This window comes from Crassostrea angulata, chromosome 3 (genome assembly GCF_025612915.1).
Source record: "Crassostrea angulata isolate pt1a10 chromosome 3, ASM2561291v2, whole genome shotgun sequence".
NCBI lineage: Eukaryota > Metazoa > Mollusca > Bivalvia > Ostreida > Ostreidae > Magallana > Magallana angulata.
In genome coordinates, this window is record NC_069113.1 from 16004397 (window position 1) to 16021929 (window position 17533).

General features: G+C 33.8%; 1 protein-coding gene and 1 long non-coding RNA gene across 3 annotated transcripts; both read right to left on the reverse strand.

The window, feature by feature from the left end:
• Positions 1 to 1705: 1705 nt before the first annotated feature.
• LOC128175985 (alpha-actinin-like) lies at positions 1706 to 17377 on the reverse strand. Of its 2 annotated transcripts, none has more exons than XM_052841925.1 (23): positions 17141 to 17377; positions 15115 to 15349; positions 13293 to 13379; positions 11389 to 11476; positions 10027 to 10105; positions 9567 to 9648; positions 9354 to 9439; positions 9178 to 9270; positions 8829 to 9059; positions 8543 to 8619; positions 8318 to 8447; positions 8107 to 8198; positions 7939 to 7984; positions 7769 to 7831; positions 7375 to 7437; positions 7205 to 7282; positions 6563 to 6718; positions 4144 to 4428; positions 3966 to 4019; positions 3798 to 3866; positions 3534 to 3692; positions 3225 to 3383; positions 1706 to 3079 (listed from the first exon to the last, which is right to left on the reverse strand). In XM_052841925.1, the coding sequence occupies exons 1-23, from the start codon at positions 17234 to 17236 to the stop codon at positions 2921 to 2923; spliced, it is 2667 nt and encodes an 888-aa protein (XP_052697885.1). In that variant the 5' UTR covers positions 17237 to 17377; the 3' UTR covers positions 1706 to 2920. The 2 variants fall into 2 exon arrangements, with proteins under 2 accessions (XP_052697885.1, XP_052697884.1); XM_052841924.1 differs by lacking the exon at positions 10027 to 10105 and adding an exon at positions 10912 to 10990.
• On the reverse strand, positions 4752 to 6555 carry LOC128175986 (uncharacterized). Its single transcript, XR_008242741.1, has 2 exons — positions 5156 to 6555; positions 4752 to 4941 (listed from the first exon to the last, which is right to left on the reverse strand). It is a non-coding gene; the product is annotated as an uncharacterized LOC128175986 (long non-coding RNA).
• Positions 17378 to 17533: the final 156 nt, after the last annotated feature.

Genomic DNA, 17533 nt, shown 5'->3' on the forward strand with positions numbered 1-17533 from the left:
ATGATTTAATTTTTCTATATTCTGCAGAATTGTTTTAAGTATTAAATACTGACAAAGTACACAATAATGCATGATATATCTAAAAGAAAATGGAGAAAAAAACCCAGAACAATTTCGATTCTCTCTCAAACTTTTTATCAATGTTTCCATTCCATTTTTTTCCCACGTTGTATATATACACGGAACCAAAGAACCTGCCTGTTGTGGAAATCCATAGTAGAGTTTATATATAAGTTAACTCTCTTGAAAGTTCGACGCATTCAATTAGACACGAAATACATTTATTTAGATGTTTATCTTGCACCATTACATGATCGCGAGAATCACGAAAGGAAGGGGGGGGGGGGGTGGCGTCATTCATAGGTCGAAGTGGTCATTAATTTACACAATTTAACGACGTTGCAAGTATTATACTGAATCAATAAACAGTCTCCAGCTGTCATGATTTTTTTTTATATATCACTCATATTATGACTGCTATTTTATCTACGTCCCAGGATCACGGCATTTGAGCTCTGTTTCAGGAATGAATGTGAAAAATATATCATTATAAATAAAGTTTGCTCTCATGTATCATAAATCTGTAAAATAATCGATGAGAAATAAACCTTTCTTTCTACTGTCCTGTTAAGCGTGAATAGGGATATGGAAATAAAATATCATTATTTCAATGCATCTTATAGATTATTTTGCGCTGTATACCGCATCTATATGCGTCAATGGCACAATATATAAAGTCTCTATATTACACTACATATATTATCATGACGACAAGGTTGTAAACGTATTATAGATAATAGGAATGTTTTTTTTTAATGTTTGTGTTTTAATAGTTTTAATGGTGTAAGGTAATTTTTCGCAATGAAGATACATGTATATGGATACACTATATTAGAAATATGTCATAAAGGACAATTTAATAAAGAAAAGGAGTAAAGTCCCGGGGGTCTATACTTGGGGGTGTAGGATGAAAGGGGAATCGGTCCTGTCCACAAGCACCTATGGCCCTAATCATACTGACAAATGTTTTGCAGAACAGCAGTCATATGGCATAATGAAGTTTTAGTCTAATAAAATGAACACGTCTTTTCAATTTTATTTTCCTTTTTCAAATATTCGCCAATCGGATTTGCACTTTCAGTAATTATATACCTGATATCTACCTTAATTTTCAAAGTTATATTTATTTATCCAATTGGATCAGGCTATAATTGTCAGCTTGTTTTTCCATTAATTTATCAGTTTTTAATTAAATTACAAACTTCTTTAAAATTGACAATATTGTGGTTTGCGACAGTGCAGCCTCACAGGATATACAAGCACATCAGATTAGTTTTATATTTCATTCCCAACGCTATGCATCTGCACCTTAAACAAGACATCCCATTTATCCATCTTCATTGGTGCATATACATATCCAAAGCAAGCAACCTAAACTGCAGGTCAATAATTGTCATCTTCATCAAGTATATGTTAATTCTTTTTTGTTTAATTAAACTCGATTAATTTATTTGAAAATTAATGAAGCTACACTACAATGATTGTCTCTAAATATAATCTGTATCCAATTTCTGACCAGTTTATTGCAATGTTATTGTAATATGTACTTTGATTATCTAACTAAGAAACTAAATTAGCTAAAAAAAACCAATGATTTATAACTTTCATCAAATAATACCATGCAAATTGAATTACAAACACAAGATCTTGTGGGTAGAAGTTTATTGATCAGTAATTGGTAAGTTACTGACAAGCAAACTGATTCTAGCAGTCAGACAAGCAGATCTAAACATACAAGCACAGTTTTCATGTGGAAAATAATCGAATGTTTGATGCAGATTATTATAAACTGTTATGAGTTTACAAAATTTACAGTAATTCTTTAAAAATGTAATCTAATACGGCTATTACAGCATTGTATAACAATCTGAAAATGATATGCAAAATATCTTGAAGCCTTTGAGAGAAAAAAGAGTAGATTAATGATATAGAATGAGCAGTATTGACTGCAGTTTGTTCTTTGTACTACACAAATGTTGATCATATATTAAATATTAAGAATCTGAATTAAATACAGCTGGGACAATACAAACATCCCCAATAGAGCCTCGTCACTAGCGGGCACCTGTCAACACTGTTACGCAGTCCAAGCCTCTATATACATAAATATCTACATACATGGGTATCCTCGCACACATTCTGGCAGTGCTGAAGGCCAACTTCTCTAGAACCTCCCTTCCCTTAAATTTCATTATCCATATACAATTAGTATACATTATTATTATTGTCCTTTAAACTGACGTTTAGAATTTGTTAAATGGAGTTAAGGAACTCTGAAACCTCTTTGAAGATTAAGCTATCTGTTTTCTCTGTTCCACAGGTTCATGGGCATGCAATTTTCACTACTGTGTACAGTTTAAACCTGATTATACATATGAAGGGCAATTGATTTAGGCTCAACGTTCTGTATATCCGACAGCAGAAATCCATCGGGAAGATCTGTGATAGTGACACTCTGTATGGGATACAGGTTGTCTTTTTTTTCTTTTTTGAATGCAACAATTTTCATGGACACTGCAGCATAGAATCTCAACCTAACCCCATCTTTCAACATGCGTAGGGTTGTGTTCAACATAAAACTGGTAAAAAAAAATTTATCAACTTCACAAAGCACATACAATAACCTCATAACTTAAACTTATTCATATGTAAAAAGATATTCAAAGTTTTTGCATATTAAGATAATGTTTAATTAAAAAAAAAAAAAAAGGGAACAAAAATTAAATTCAGTCCTAGTACATCTGTCAATGTATCAGTCAACGCATAAAATTATCATCATGGAGAGTTGCCTTGTATACATCTATCACTCTCGACTTCTATGCTGCAAGACCAGTCACACAAGGTGGTTGATTAGAGGAGTTCAAAGGTCACTTTCACCATAAAGAGCCGTGGAGAACGACATGTAGTCTAAAGCACCAGGGACAGCGTCGCGGCCAGAATATGGCGCCATTCTCTGAATACAGTATTCTGCCTGATCTGGGGGCAATTCTTGTCGGAGAATCTGTGCTGTGATGTATGGCTGAAAGATCAAAGATTCGTGAAAAAAAATTTCCTTTTCAATCAAAATTTCTGTACCAATATTCTTCTATTATAATAGATATAAAATGGAGCACTCTATTTAACTGTAACACTCGAAAACTTGTTTTTAGAACAATATATCTCACCTTGTCGCCAGCCAAAATCTTGAAGGACTGCATGACTTGCTCAGCTGTGTCTGTGTCAGCAGTCTCGCGTGTCATGAAGTCAAGGAAGGCTTCAAAGGTCACATAGCCAGAGTTGTTGGGGTCAACAATGGACATGATACGCTGGAAGTCTGCATCTCCCTGCATAACAGATTTGTTTATTCATAATTATTCATTTAAAAAATTCATTGATTAAAGCTATGAAAAAACAGTTATACAACATGATGATTAAAGTATATGCCAAGTTCAACTTTTTCACATGTTATTTGGATTTCCCCTCTCTTCCTTTACCTGTCTATCATCTCTGATGTTGTAACCCAAACTAACAAGGCAAGCCTTGAATTCTTTAGGCTCAAGACGGCGTGACCTGTTCTTATCGAAATGGTTGAAAGAAACACGGAACTCGTTCATTTGGTCTTCACTGATACCCTTAGAATCCCTAGTCAAGATCTAAAAAAGTACAGATTTTAATATAAGATTGACAAGAACAATGTAATGCAAGGAAAAAAACCGGACAGAAAATATAGAATTTACAATGACAATTATTACACATACCTGGTTTTCAACTTCATTGATGTTTCTAGCAATTGCTGTAAGAAGTTGTTCCCATCCAACTCGCAGGGTCTACAAAATCAAGATGCGTTCATTATCATAATGTCATTTATAAGGTAGAAGAAATACATATACAGTATTACGACAGAATGACTTTCTCAGTAGACTCACCTCCATGGTGTATTGTGTGTAGTGGTTTTCAAAGATCATAGCCTCTTGAATCTCCTACAAGACCAAAATAGGATGAGTAAAACCATGATGTAAAATTCATAGCAATTCTAATTCAAATAAACCCGAATAGTGCTTATAATTCAAAATCTGTTCCCAAACCTCAAATTGACTACAGTACCTGGTTATATCTCTCCAGCTCGTCGATGTTGGGCTTGTACTGAGTGGTAGCCTGCTCGTACTGCCTGAGCTTCTTGAGCTGCTCCTCCAGCGAGCTCTTTGTCTGGATTCCCATGGAGGCCACGGCGTCCAGCTGGTTCTCGATCCAAGGACCCACTACGTTGGCCTTGGCAGCAAACTGCTTCCTCAGCCGCATATTGTTCTGTTGCTTCATCATCTCATTCTGGAGAGTTCCATCTCGTTTTGGCACTAAATGCTTCACGTCAGCCCATTTGTTTGCTATGTCCTGCAATGCATTTATTACTTCTATTAGCAATTTACAAATACATGTAGATATTGAACCTATTCATATTTATGTCAAAATACACTGTTTTGTTTAATCAAGGAAAAAAAAACCTTCTGGATTATTTTACAATCTATTGTGTATTTTATGAGTAGAAAACTTATCAATTTAAATTCTCATCTCTTTAAATTTTAACATACTCAAAAACTAAAATATTTAAAGATTGCAGTATCAAGTTACAATGGATTAAAAAATTTCTCTTTTCAAACTGTTTCTCTTATTAAGAAAGAAAGACACCTTTGAACAAAATTATTTTTAAAAAAAAATTACAAGTAATCATTGAAAATCACCACATTTAAAGTTTCTAACTCTTTTTAGTTGAGTGAGCAAGACAACCATTCTCTGTTCTAATGTTCATTATTAGATGATATGCCCTAAATTGCGTACTATAACCAGAAATGTGAAGAAATGAGATTCCACAGATTGGCCGATAGACGATGATAATGCTCTTTAATACTGTAGAAGCAGAAATATTCGTTGAGGATTTAATTTCGTTATTTTCGTTGGCAGTAGAAATCAACGAAATTAAATCCATGACGAATTTTTAACCAAAGTACTAATGAATACAAAGATATTAATATGTGACAAAATTAAATGCCAACGAATTTTATTTGGTTCAAAAACAACGAAATTTTGACCCAACAAAAATATGTGCTTCTACAGTATATACATGTAGATGTGAACCTAGTGATTTTGAGACAGGATTTTCTGATCAGACTTTAAAATCTAAGCATCTTGCAACTGGGTTCTGAATTAACTTGAGCTGCTCTTTTTGAGAATGATATAAACAATAAATATTAAGTTTGACAAATTCTTAACTGGTATTGTTTATTGCATTCATTTTCACAACATTGCACCCTCTCCATAAATAAATGCCCAATATAGATTATGAAAAAAAATATCAATATTAAAGACTTAAAAATCAAACAATTTTCACCCATCTCCCAAACCTTTTTATTCTGTTTCCAACAAAAAGTAATATAGATTACTGAGTTATTTTTCTTTATTAATGATGTAAAAAAATAAAGTTTTTAATTAGAAACAACCAAATTAAAATTTATATCTGCAAATTTTAGATATATTTTGCTACAACACAAAACATGAAATACTGTGGAATTATTAGATTTCATGGCTACTCTATTTTTGTGGAGTTTGTGGGTACCTCTTAACAACAAATAAAGATCCTCCATGAATTAATACATTTATGTTATAAAGTCATATTCCTTTTTGTAGATATAAGAAAATACACAGAATTACATCCCCACAAACCTATAAAATTTTAGAAATCCACAAAAAACTGCCCCCCCCCCCAATTTTAATGATTCCACAGTAAATGAAACACGAAAAAAAGGAACATGTGAAAAGCTCTCCCTTTACCCATTGTAGTAAAAATCAATATGATTATAGCTAAGGTTAAAGATTTTCAGAATAAGACATTGAAGAAAGGAGTTAGTAGACCATCACAAGACATGAATAAGCAGGCTCCAGTTATGTAAAATACTAACCTCCTGTTGATAAATCAGCATCCATTGGAAAGTGGGAAAAAACAAAAATAAAACACAAGCATAAACAAAGCAATCTATTTTCCAAGCTTTGCCTAATCATCATATCATGCATTACATCTACTGGACCTAAAAATCACCAGGCTTTTAATTATAAGCTAACGGTACTTTTTAATGATATTCTTGGGAAAATATATGGTTTTCTTCACATACATGCAATTGTACTGCTTTGTCAAGATATTAAAAGGCAAAAATGAGCAGTCCTCTGTTCAACTCCTACTTCCTAATGTCCCCCTCCCTAAAAGCTTCGAGTGTCTTTAAAAAAGCCCCCACTGCACACCATGCTATAATGTATGTAACATAAATCTTCAAAGCATTTTTTTTTTTTACATATACCCTCAAATCTTAACGTCAACACTATCATATTGAACAAAATGACATTAACACATATTTGCAACCTATGCTGAATTGTGTGCATTTGTATAATTGCAACCAATGTAGAACTTGTGTACCTATGTCTTTACACAGCCCTCTTCATGCAGCATTAATCTAGTGAGAGGAACACCTGTACGTACCTGAGGATCAACTGTGGTGTAGGGATTATCTGTCAGCTGTAAGCCAACTTGATTAGCCAGCCTCTGGACTTCAGAGGCTAGAGCCATAATGGCATTGAATTCCTTGTCTGCTTCAGGCAGGGTCTGCTTAAAGGTTTCATGTGCTTCTAAAAGTTGCTGAAATGAGGAGAAATACAATGTTCAATGTTTCTCTATGAAATAACCACAAAATTCCTATCAAAGTTTTACAACTAGAAAGAGTCTTAAACACATATATGTACTGTGGTTTCATCAATGTTCATCAAAAACTAATTTTCATGAATTTAATTTTTGGAAAAGATCAACAAAACAAATGATTCTCGAAGTAAGAAATGCAGCAATAATTTGCATTAAAAGATTTAGAGCTAGTGTCCACAAATTATGTATTCTCAAAATTGTATGCTTTATGAAAATTCTTGACCACAAATTTTAAATTGCACCTCATAATCTTAAATAAGAAGTTTTAAATTTGCATGTATCTGTGCAAAAACATCTCTTTATTTTCACTGGAGAATAGCTTGAAGCTCATTACTACATGTACTATGTTTTCAGAAGAAACATCTTGATATACATATAATAAACAAAAACAATTCAACAGATGACCAATTCAATAGTAAATATTACCTGAATTTCTTCTACAGAGTGAACAATAAATATATCTAATAAATCTTCTTTTGCACCATCTAACCAGTTGTTGAAAGGCTGTAAAGAAACAAGACATGTGTTAAGGTCTTAAACAACCAACAAAATTAATGCACTTAATGGTAACAAAAAATAGAATATTATGTACTCACAGCTGCCCGTTTTGCAAAGTCCAAATGAAGGGTATCTATTTTCTCTAATATTTTTTCTGCTTCCTAAATGATGAAGAAAATATTGATACATGTAAATATTGATATTTAAAACGGAACATATTTAATAAAAAGCAGATAGGCATATTTGATATTCCCCAGGAATGAGACCCATGCATTCTATAACATATTTACTGCCGTTTAACACATGGATGAATGGACAATGACAATAGCAGCATGTATTGACTTCACCAGCAATCTTTAATTAATGGCACGATTTTATACCCATGCATTCTTAAAATGCCCATACATTACAAGAACTTTGATATTCTTAATTAAATGCCGAGACGTCTACCATGATAAAGTTAGACAGGTGTGCACGTAAATATTTACTTACATCTAGACCTTGACGTCTCTGGGCAGTTAAAGTTCCTAATCTATCCCACTGGTCACAGATTTTCTGAAATACAAAGACCCAATTTTATTTACCTACATGAATTCGAAAAATAAGTCCACTTTCACAAATCATCAAAGATCTTGAAAAAAGGTATCACCAGTAACATTTACCTGACATCTCGTGTTGACAGTGAGAACATCGTGATATTCTAAAAGGCTGTAAAAAAAAGAAGAAGAAAATAGTCACAACGTATGAATAAATAAAGAGTTTCTCTAATGTAAACCTATCTGCATTTAGTGTAATTTGATATTTGACAAAGATTTACAAATTGCCCTCACTTAAGCTCCTGTGCTATTGCTGCAATTTGTTCAACTCTATCTTGATGAGCTGCTAGGTCACTCTCAAAAGCTTCATGTTTCTTCTTCATAGCCTACAAATTAAATTTTAAAAGGAATCAACTCTTCATTTCATCCAAAAATTTTAAAATGCATCTCATTCAGATTTAAATATTGATGTCTAAAACATATGTCTAGTACATGTAATTGTTACCTTCAATTGATTAAGTCCACATCTAAGATAGTCTTGACTCTGAAGCATTTCTTCTTTCCCCTCAGCCCATTCTTCGTGAATTTGACATCGATGTCTGAACTTCTGAGCCAAATGATCAAGGCGCTCAAGTCTGTAAGTAAAAATTGTATTTCATTGGTTATTGTTTTTCAAACTTTTCTAGAGTAAGTGGGCAAAATTAAAATTTTTGTTTAAATGTCAAACTACCTTTGCAATTCGGACAGTAACCACTCCTCGAAACCTTTCTCAGCAAATTCCAATCCTTTCCATGCATTAGCAATGTCCTGTAATGTTTAAAAAAAAATTTTTTTTTTAAAACAATCCAACTTTACGACAATCAACAGAAAATTAAATTTTCTATATAATGAATACAATTTTTATCCATAAGAAATACATTATATCTCTTAACATGTTAAGTCACCTTTTAGAATGAATCAAATTTTCATTTGTGCGAAGTACAGAATTTTTGACAATTTATTTTAGAGTCACTTACAGACACCATTTTGCCCTCAGTGGGGAGGTAAGCAGGCCTGTTGCTCAGTCGTAGTCTAGTCTGCAGGGTGTTAAAACTGTTCTCCAGCCGAGCTTTGTCTTCAAGCTTGGGAGGTTTGTGTTTGCGTCTGTAGTCCCTAAACTCTTCCAGTTTTCTCTGGGTTCCAGGTAAAGTATTGTCAGTTGTTCTGTTTTCTAACCAAGGTGTTGTTTTCCTAATCCATTCCAAAAGCTGCAATACATTACATGTATTTAGATTTGGTGTACATGCTTCAATGGAGAGGGTTTATAATTAAAGATATTCCAGCATCATTGTCCATATTATTTTTTTATCTAGTCTATGTACTTACATCACTTGCTAGTCTTTCATATTCCTCCATAAGGCGTTCATTTTCCTGGTTGACCTTCAACACTTTGCAAATTCTGTTTGCAGCTGTCTCAGCCTACAAATATCATTTATGATAATAACTACAAAATTTCACAAGTTAAAAATTTGTTAATCATCTCAATTTTTCAAACAGTTTACCTGTTGAGCCCCAGAGAATGCATGATAGTATGATGAAACATAGGCCATCACAGATCTTTCATCTGGTTTAACAGAGTTCACCATATCTAGAAAAATTAATTTCAAATACTGTTATTTTTTCAAGACTCTACAAACAATTGACATTTTTAAAATGTGTCTGATTTTAAGTTTAAAAAAAACCCACACAAACAAATAACATAGCTTATTTTTTACCTTCTGGATCTAACATGCGTGGAATATCAAGATGCTTTTCTGCAACATCGAAGGCGGTGTTCAAGTTTTCTAATGGATTGTCCTACAATTTGAGAAACAGGTATTTATACAATTATTGTGCCAAAATACAAAGGTATGCAAATGACATCACTTTTATGAATCAAATTCTCATCTTTATATCAGATTAATAGCGTTTATGGTACATGGCTGTTAAGGATTTGTCAGTAAAGGGGCAGAGGAAATTCTGGTTAAACAGGTACATTCCAGCCGCATGTTATGTTATATCTGCGTTGTCCATTCTTATGTTTTTTCTCAAAGCAAATAACAGTTGGATCAAGATTTTACTTTTCATTGTGAACACAGAAAAAGAAAGACTACCAGAAATGAAAAGAATGCACATTTAAGCAGTTTTGAAATAAAAAATGATGATCTCCATTTCTGAGTCAGTTAGAGGACTCACCTTGGACAATTTATGGTAATCAATTAATTCAGGTCTGTGTCTATGAATCAGGGCACAAAACGCCAACCCATCTTTAAAGCTGAAGAAATATTCAAGAGTGACATGCAAGGAGTTTAAACATGATTATAAGAAGGAAAATTTAGCAATGCATGCTTTTCTTTTTTTTCAAATTAAAACAACAGAGAGTGCAGGTACATTAAGACCATGCATTTTCTGACATGGCAGAAACATTCATAATGAATGCAAAGAAAAAAGTTCATGTCATGTCTGATGCATGGTAGACATTATCACCTTCTTGCAACATCACAAAAGTTTTTTCCAATTTTGCAAACTTTTTTTGGCACCCACTTATATGTCGGTTCCTCTTTTTTTCGCTCCAAAGCAGATGCTTTGACAAGAGCAATGAAGATTGAGCAGAAAATGTCAAAAAACTTTTGCGAGCATTATGAACATGGTGAATATGCCTTGATGAAAGAATGGCACGACAATCTATGAAACATAATTAAGAAATCAGCACACTTGTAAAAAAACAAAATTCTAGTGCATAAAGGAAGAGCCAAGTAATACCTCTTAACACCTTGCTCTTGATTCCAGAAAAAGAATCAAATAAAATGTGCCATTCCTTCATACAATATTAAAGTCAATTCGTCACAAAAAGAACACCATGCATTATTAACTGTGGTGAAAAGCATAATATAATAGTTTCAGAACCATTTCATTTTCTACTCAAGTTTTAAGCTTGACAGAGTTGCGAAAAGCATTGACAGAAATGGTGCTCAAACTGAATTTCATACAGAAGAAAAATGGGGGGGAGACAGCGGCAAGTAACATAACCATAATGAACTGTCAAAAGAACCATTCCAGCAGATTCAACTTGTATTTTACCCTGGATAACTTGTAATAGTCTAATAATTCTGGACGATGCCGATGAATCAATGCACAGAAAGCCAGACCGTCCTTCCAACTGAAATATTAGAGTGACTCAGTGTCAACAATGTGCACCAGTCCAAACCACCTGCCCAAATTGCTTCTGAGGCAATGCACAGTGCTTTTAATCTCTTTTTCTCCCGGGACATTCAATTTTAAGACCCCTTTACAGAAACATAAAAGTGCATGCACTTGGTGCATGTTAAATGTCAAAATAATGCTTAACTTTGTGCACATGAAAATATTAACACTGAAAGCTTTAATTCACAAGAAGATATAACAACGAGGCGACTTTATGCCTCATGAACCCCCATTTCTGAACTTTGTTTTCAGTAGATATCATGTACTTACCTTGGGTATGTTAATAATACAGTGTTTGATTATAAATGCATATAAATTATCCACTTTTACGATATGAATGGTATATATATCTACCTGAGATGGAAGTTCTGTACATTGACATTTTTGTAAGGAGCCGTCTTACGTTGGCACCACAGCAGAAGTCCCTCCTTAGCGGTCAGCTCTACAATAACACATAATATGGTCACTCAAATATTTCAACTAAAACATTCACTTATATCTTATTACAATGCTAGTTAGTCTAGTTAATGCTTTTTGGATTACAAAAAAATCGAGACGACAGTGGATTCATAGAGTTATTATGCATGCTGCATTATACATACAAATTGAGAGGGGAGGTCTGAAGATGTATTTTAATCTTTAGACATTTATAACCCAGGTCACTTGATTCATGATGGTGGCAATGTGGCCTCTTCTCATAAAATCTACTGCCTATCATTTTTAATTATAAAACTCCAGTAAGTTCATCAACTACCGGTACTCCTACTACATTAAACAATTAGCTTTAGAAGCTATTAATCCAGAATATCAGTTTAAAATAAACCCTTGTAAAAATGAATATGTGCAAGTGCATCCAATATCTTCTTCCATAAATTCAAAATTAACTTAGAGCAAAATTTATTGACATGTTTAGATTCAGGTCGCGACAATTTATGATCCCCTCTGTTTGCACTTCATAAAAACTTATCTAACAGTACTAAGTGAAAGGTTACTGTTAAAGGAATGTTTAATGGCCCCAACCAAATTTTCATATGCAATTCTTAGCTCCAAAACTGTAATGTAAACTACCGGTAGTAAATTAATCGAAGAACAATTGAAAAGTTGTCTTCTTATTTCATTGTTGATCAAAAATTAAAGAAAGTCTTGATTCATTGCTGAATTGTGTACATGATAAAGCACTGAGACAAGCCCTGAAGTTTTGCTGATCAATGAACCATGAAATATTTTGACACACGGTAAGGCATCAACCACGACTGACATTGGTGCATCAGGTTTTTACGAGTGACTGATTGCTCATTCGTCTGGAAAGTTTTTTGGGGTTTTATGCGTGCATTAAAAAAAAAAAAATTCCTGGCAATTTTCAATCATGCTGCTGCTTTTATAATTATCTATTTTTCACTGGAGCTCTAGCCAAAAGACTTCTTGCAAGCTTTCAGATGTTTCCATGACTCCCTCAAAACTTCATGCTTTAACTTTTGATTGCTGAATAATGATCTACGTGTATTTTAGGGGCAGCTTCTTGAAACACAAGTTTCCACTAATTCATCATTCTGATCATAAATTTAGCGTGTCGTTTAGCTCCATAATAAACACATATGAGCTATAACCCTCTTCTAACATTTTAGGTCATTATTATTCTGAAATATCTGAGGTGTTTCCCATTAATTCATTTCATTTGCATTCCATTCAAGGCTTGATTTTAGGATTCATACACCTTAATTAGCAAAGGTAATTCACACATATTTATCTGATGTATGCAGTGGTGTTCAGATAACAGATGATTATTAATAGAGAACATCTGTCAGAGGGAATCCTGTATATATATACATGTGAAATCTGAACATAACACTGATGACCAGTCATCATATGGAGCATCTCAATGGGTGAAGCTTTGCACACATGGGTGAAAATTGACACAGTACAATGTATGCTACTTGATAAGGTTAATTAAACAATCTGATTTTTACTCTCTCTCCATGTTCCAATTTTTTGTTGGCTCTAGTGGTAGGTACTATAGAGACGCTCTGCCTCTGCTATAGCCTACTGTTTACAATTAGTGTGTATATATCTACCGGTATACTGGTTATCTTATTCAGCCTATAAATACACCACTCTGAATCTTAACAAGCTACATGTGTAATATGCTGACACTGGCAAATATTTCAGCATGCTGAACCATAATAGCAGATAACCACTGCTCTATCTCTTTCTCTCTATTCTTGTTCTGAGGTCTAGATTTATTTCACTCCAATACACACCTTCTACTGTAATATCTTGAATGGCAAAACGAAGAATGATGGTCCAGATCATACCCAGGGTCATCTTGGGGTTTCCATCCACAATTTCTAAAAGAAAAGGCAGTCACATTAGAAAATTAAAGATCATCATCATTCTATATAGTGTGATGCAACTTGTCAATTTGTTTGACATTCTGATCGGTGGTTAAATGACAGAGACCTTCAATAGTGTAATGCAATATCCATGCTTTACAGGGTGTCAAAATTCTACAGCTAACGATAGATTTTTAAGCGAAATTTGTAAATGATATAGGATTTTTAATTTATGCAGTTTTATTTAAATATGCACATGGATCCATGACAGGTCCTGAATATCATTCATTTCAAAATGTGTTTTCTCCCATAAAACTTTGCATGCATATATGTCATGTATATTGTGCAATGTAACTATAGTATTTCACCGACACTGACTTAATCTATCCATCTAAATGTGACTCAGTTAAACATAGCAAAAGTAAAAGTTGGCCCAAAATATTTGCTTTGGATTAAATAGGACACCTAACATAGAAATATGTGTGCAGGGTGACACATAGCCCTGGAGGGAATCTCCGCCATTTCTCTGCTGTACAACAGACTTTATGTGGTGGTGGTCTAATTTATCAGCATGGACAGTCGACTAGACTCGAGCGTCTCTTTTAGTCACCTTTTAAGCGTAAGAATTATACAACTTGTGTGTTAAAACCTCATTGCAGACATGATAAACCCGACACCTGCATATCTCATTCCAACACAATTCACACATGCAATTTACATGATCCATATATTGCAAAGAGATTTGTGAATTCTCCTTTTTATATTGAGAAAAGAAAATCCTATCTATTATGTGTGCCTTCAATGAGAATATGACCTTCAAACCTTCAAAGCTATTACGAAGGCAGACATATGCCATAATCAGGAAATTAAATCTTTGTTCATAAAAAATGTTACACATGAGTGAAGAGATCTCTCTCTAATTTTGTGTGAACAAGGTCTGTGACCTAGGGTCCCGACTTTATCAGTGAAGATTAATCAAAAGGTTACAACTGTGAACTGCTAAAGGCATCCCAAGAACAAACAGAAGGGGGGCTTTGTACAAACTTATCTTTTTTTCCACTGACATTACAAATTTACAAAAGATAACCATTATGAAAGGCCACAAAAAGTCTCAAAGCTTTCTTTATTCAAACAGAATTAACCGGAAATCCCCTAAATTTATTGTGTGACTTCTCTTTTTCTTCAATAAAATACCAGGTGGAGTCTAACGCTACAAGTAAGTAAATCGCTGCCAACGACAATGCCCCCAAAATATCGATGTATTCTTGTCTGCAGATTGGTAACAAGGTTATTTTTCTACACCTTTTAAACTGGATGTTCTTGGTATGCATAATCACTAGATCTTTCTGAAAATACCAAAAGTTACACCTTCACCATTAATGGATTTGTTTAAACATTTCTCCCCTACTCATGACAAGCCCACATAGGGATCTCAAGTATGCAAAAGAGTTGACAGATAGGTACAGTTCTCACCACTTTCAAAACAAGGAAAATGACTCAAGTCCCACAAAAATTAAAACAGGAAGTATATGATTTTACATTTAGATTTAAAACCTAGTCTTGATATTCAATTTCCCTATACCTTTATAATATAGTCACTAGAATTGAGAAAAAAAAGGTCCATGACATGTTGGTTCAACACATGTATTTTACATGTATTTTGATTTTTTGATACGGTCTAGCTGCTTTCTGTATTGCTTGATCCAAATTTAGGTGAAATGCAACAGATGAATAAATACTGTGGATGTACCTTCAGCTCCAATGGACACCAGTCTGACACCCTTGGATGCGATGAAGTCCAAAGCTTTGTTGACATTAGCGATTTTATGGAACCTCATCTTTCCTCTGTCGGGCTTGGGGAGCTGCTCCCCAGAGATCACTTCTAATAATAACATCAATTTTAAACCATTTCGAAAATCCTCTTCGATGTTTTCTATTTGAGTACCAGCCTTTCTTAAATGAGAGTTGCACCATGCTGTGAATGTCTGAAAATTTAAGGAAAAATAATTAAATATAGATATGTTTTGTTTTGATTATTTATACACTTTAGATATTATCTTTGTTAACAATTTATACATGGTCTTACAAAACTTTAATTTTCTATTCTACAAAACTCATGTTACATCTACCTATAAAAATCTTAATTCTTAGAATAATCAATGAAATGCATATGCAAACAAATAAACACATTGAAAACCTAATGCCTCTGAATTTTACTGACTGAAAAATTTCAAAGTTATTTCTAAGTGTCAAAGTTTAGGAAGTGATAAGATGAGTCATGGAGTTTTCAGTTTCCTTACAATATCAATTAATAGGTTTAATAAATATCTTCCGCTTTTAATTACAAATAAATGAAACCAAAAGTAAACTAAGAGGAAATACCAAAGAGGATCATTCCAAGTCTTGCCTTTTTGTGAAATAAAAAGTATTGTCATACACTAAAACCATGAAGAAAAAGGAAGTTAATGAACCAGACTTGTTTAAATTTCATGAGGTCAAGAGAGATTTTATACTTCAAGGGAAATATTTTACATGTGTCATAAAGAGGAGAAACCTAACTTGAACCATAAAATAAGAGTTTATGTAAAGATACTTGTGTATAAAAACATTGCTCCTCATGAAAATCTTTATTCAGCCACTTACTCTGATGACAGAGAAAAAATGCTAAAAATAAATGGAGCATTTGAATGTTTGTTGGTGTAAAGAACGAAGGTTATCTTTGCTAGCTTATATATAGTTTCTCTCCTCAAGGATAATGTATTCCTGTGTGCAAGCTAACGGAAGGCTGTACTATAATAAGTAACAGGTGTATCATATTTCCTTTCCTTCAATTGCGAGATTGTAATTGGTTGAAAAGGGAGGACAGCTGATTTCAAATTACATGCAACACCAAATATTTTCATAAATATTTTATTTGATGATGACAAAACCTTCTATAGTTCAAAGGAGTGCTGACTAGCGCCAATTCCTTAAATGGCCATCACATAATAGCACAACAATATGAAACAATCTGGCTCTAATTAGACTCCACGTAGTTAGTACATGCTATTCAATATGGATTACGGCTCCCTGTGAAAATCTGGACAGATTTGTTTACACAAAATGTATTTTAAATGTACACTGGCTTATCTGTTTTACGTAGAGAGGAATGTGCTACAATTTCTGGTATGTGGAGTGTTGCATATTTTGACAGGTTCCACATGACTAAGCACAGACACTCCGATATTGTTTTATCCCTCTCCTAAACATTAGGCAAGATGTGACCTCTAAACCCCCAAATCAAATTCATGTAATCGACAAGGGGACTCTCTCGTATTTGTCCCAGGTTCTGAATGAAGGATGTGACCTACATTCTAAATATTATACTGGTTCTGCAAGTTGATCCATAGAGTTAAATATAAGGTTGAATCAAACAAATTCCTAAGGGTTTAACCATATTTAAAGGCTTCATTCAACCCATTTCGATAAGATACTAAATTTAAGATGTTACTAGATTTAAAAGTCTCATTATCATTAAAATCCACCGGACGATAACTCCGCCCTCTTTACAACGCTTCCAAATTTGGCATCTCGACGTAATTTCTCATCATGGCGGCTGAATTCGCAAACTTTACAAAACATGAACGTCAAACCGGTCCAAAATACGCATTTCACATTAACACGGTAAAATAAGAGCGTTATCATTAAAAATTCAGCTAAATTCGCTACAGAGCGTTCGTATAATCCGTATAAAATATACACAATGCCATCAAACATGTAAAGGAAATGAAACCAACCTTCTTTTGCTGTTTTTCCCATGCCGGATCGAGCAACCCCTCTCGATCCCACTCCTCTTCCCCTTCCATATATCCATCATAATCTTGTTCAGACATTTTTTCAGTTTTACGAGGTTTGAAAAGCCTCTCGAAATGGCAAAATTGTTGCTATCCAGTTGGTAAACTCTCCCTGCTTGTATTTTTACATGGGGCTTCTGTTCCACCCCGCCAGAGGTCGCAATCACGTGATCACTTCCGGAGGTTTATTCGGTTTGCTTCGCGTGAACTATCGGAACTTCTCTTATGTGTGAATGTGAGCAGCGGGAGGCGGATCTATAATATAGTGTAATCTCCAATAGCTTCATAAATTAATAACCAATCTTTCCAGATTACGCGTTATATTTTCATTATATT

What these genes read in the sequence shown, in the direction of transcription:
- LOC128175985 (XM_052841925.1), bottom strand. Translation starts at nt 17,236, where the DNA reads ATGTCTGAACAAGATTATGATGGATATATGGAAGGGGAAGAGGAGTGG. An exon ending in AGAGACGTCAAGGTCTAGAT is followed by an intron (nt 7,438 to 7,768) that starts GTAAGTAAATAT and finishes TTCATCATTTAG; the next exon opens with GAAGCAGAAAAAATATTAGA. An exon ending in TCAATGAAGTTGAAAACCAG is followed by an intron (nt 3,693 to 3,797) that starts GTATGTGTAATA and finishes GTACTTTTTTAG; the next exon opens with ATCTTGACTAGGGATTCTAA.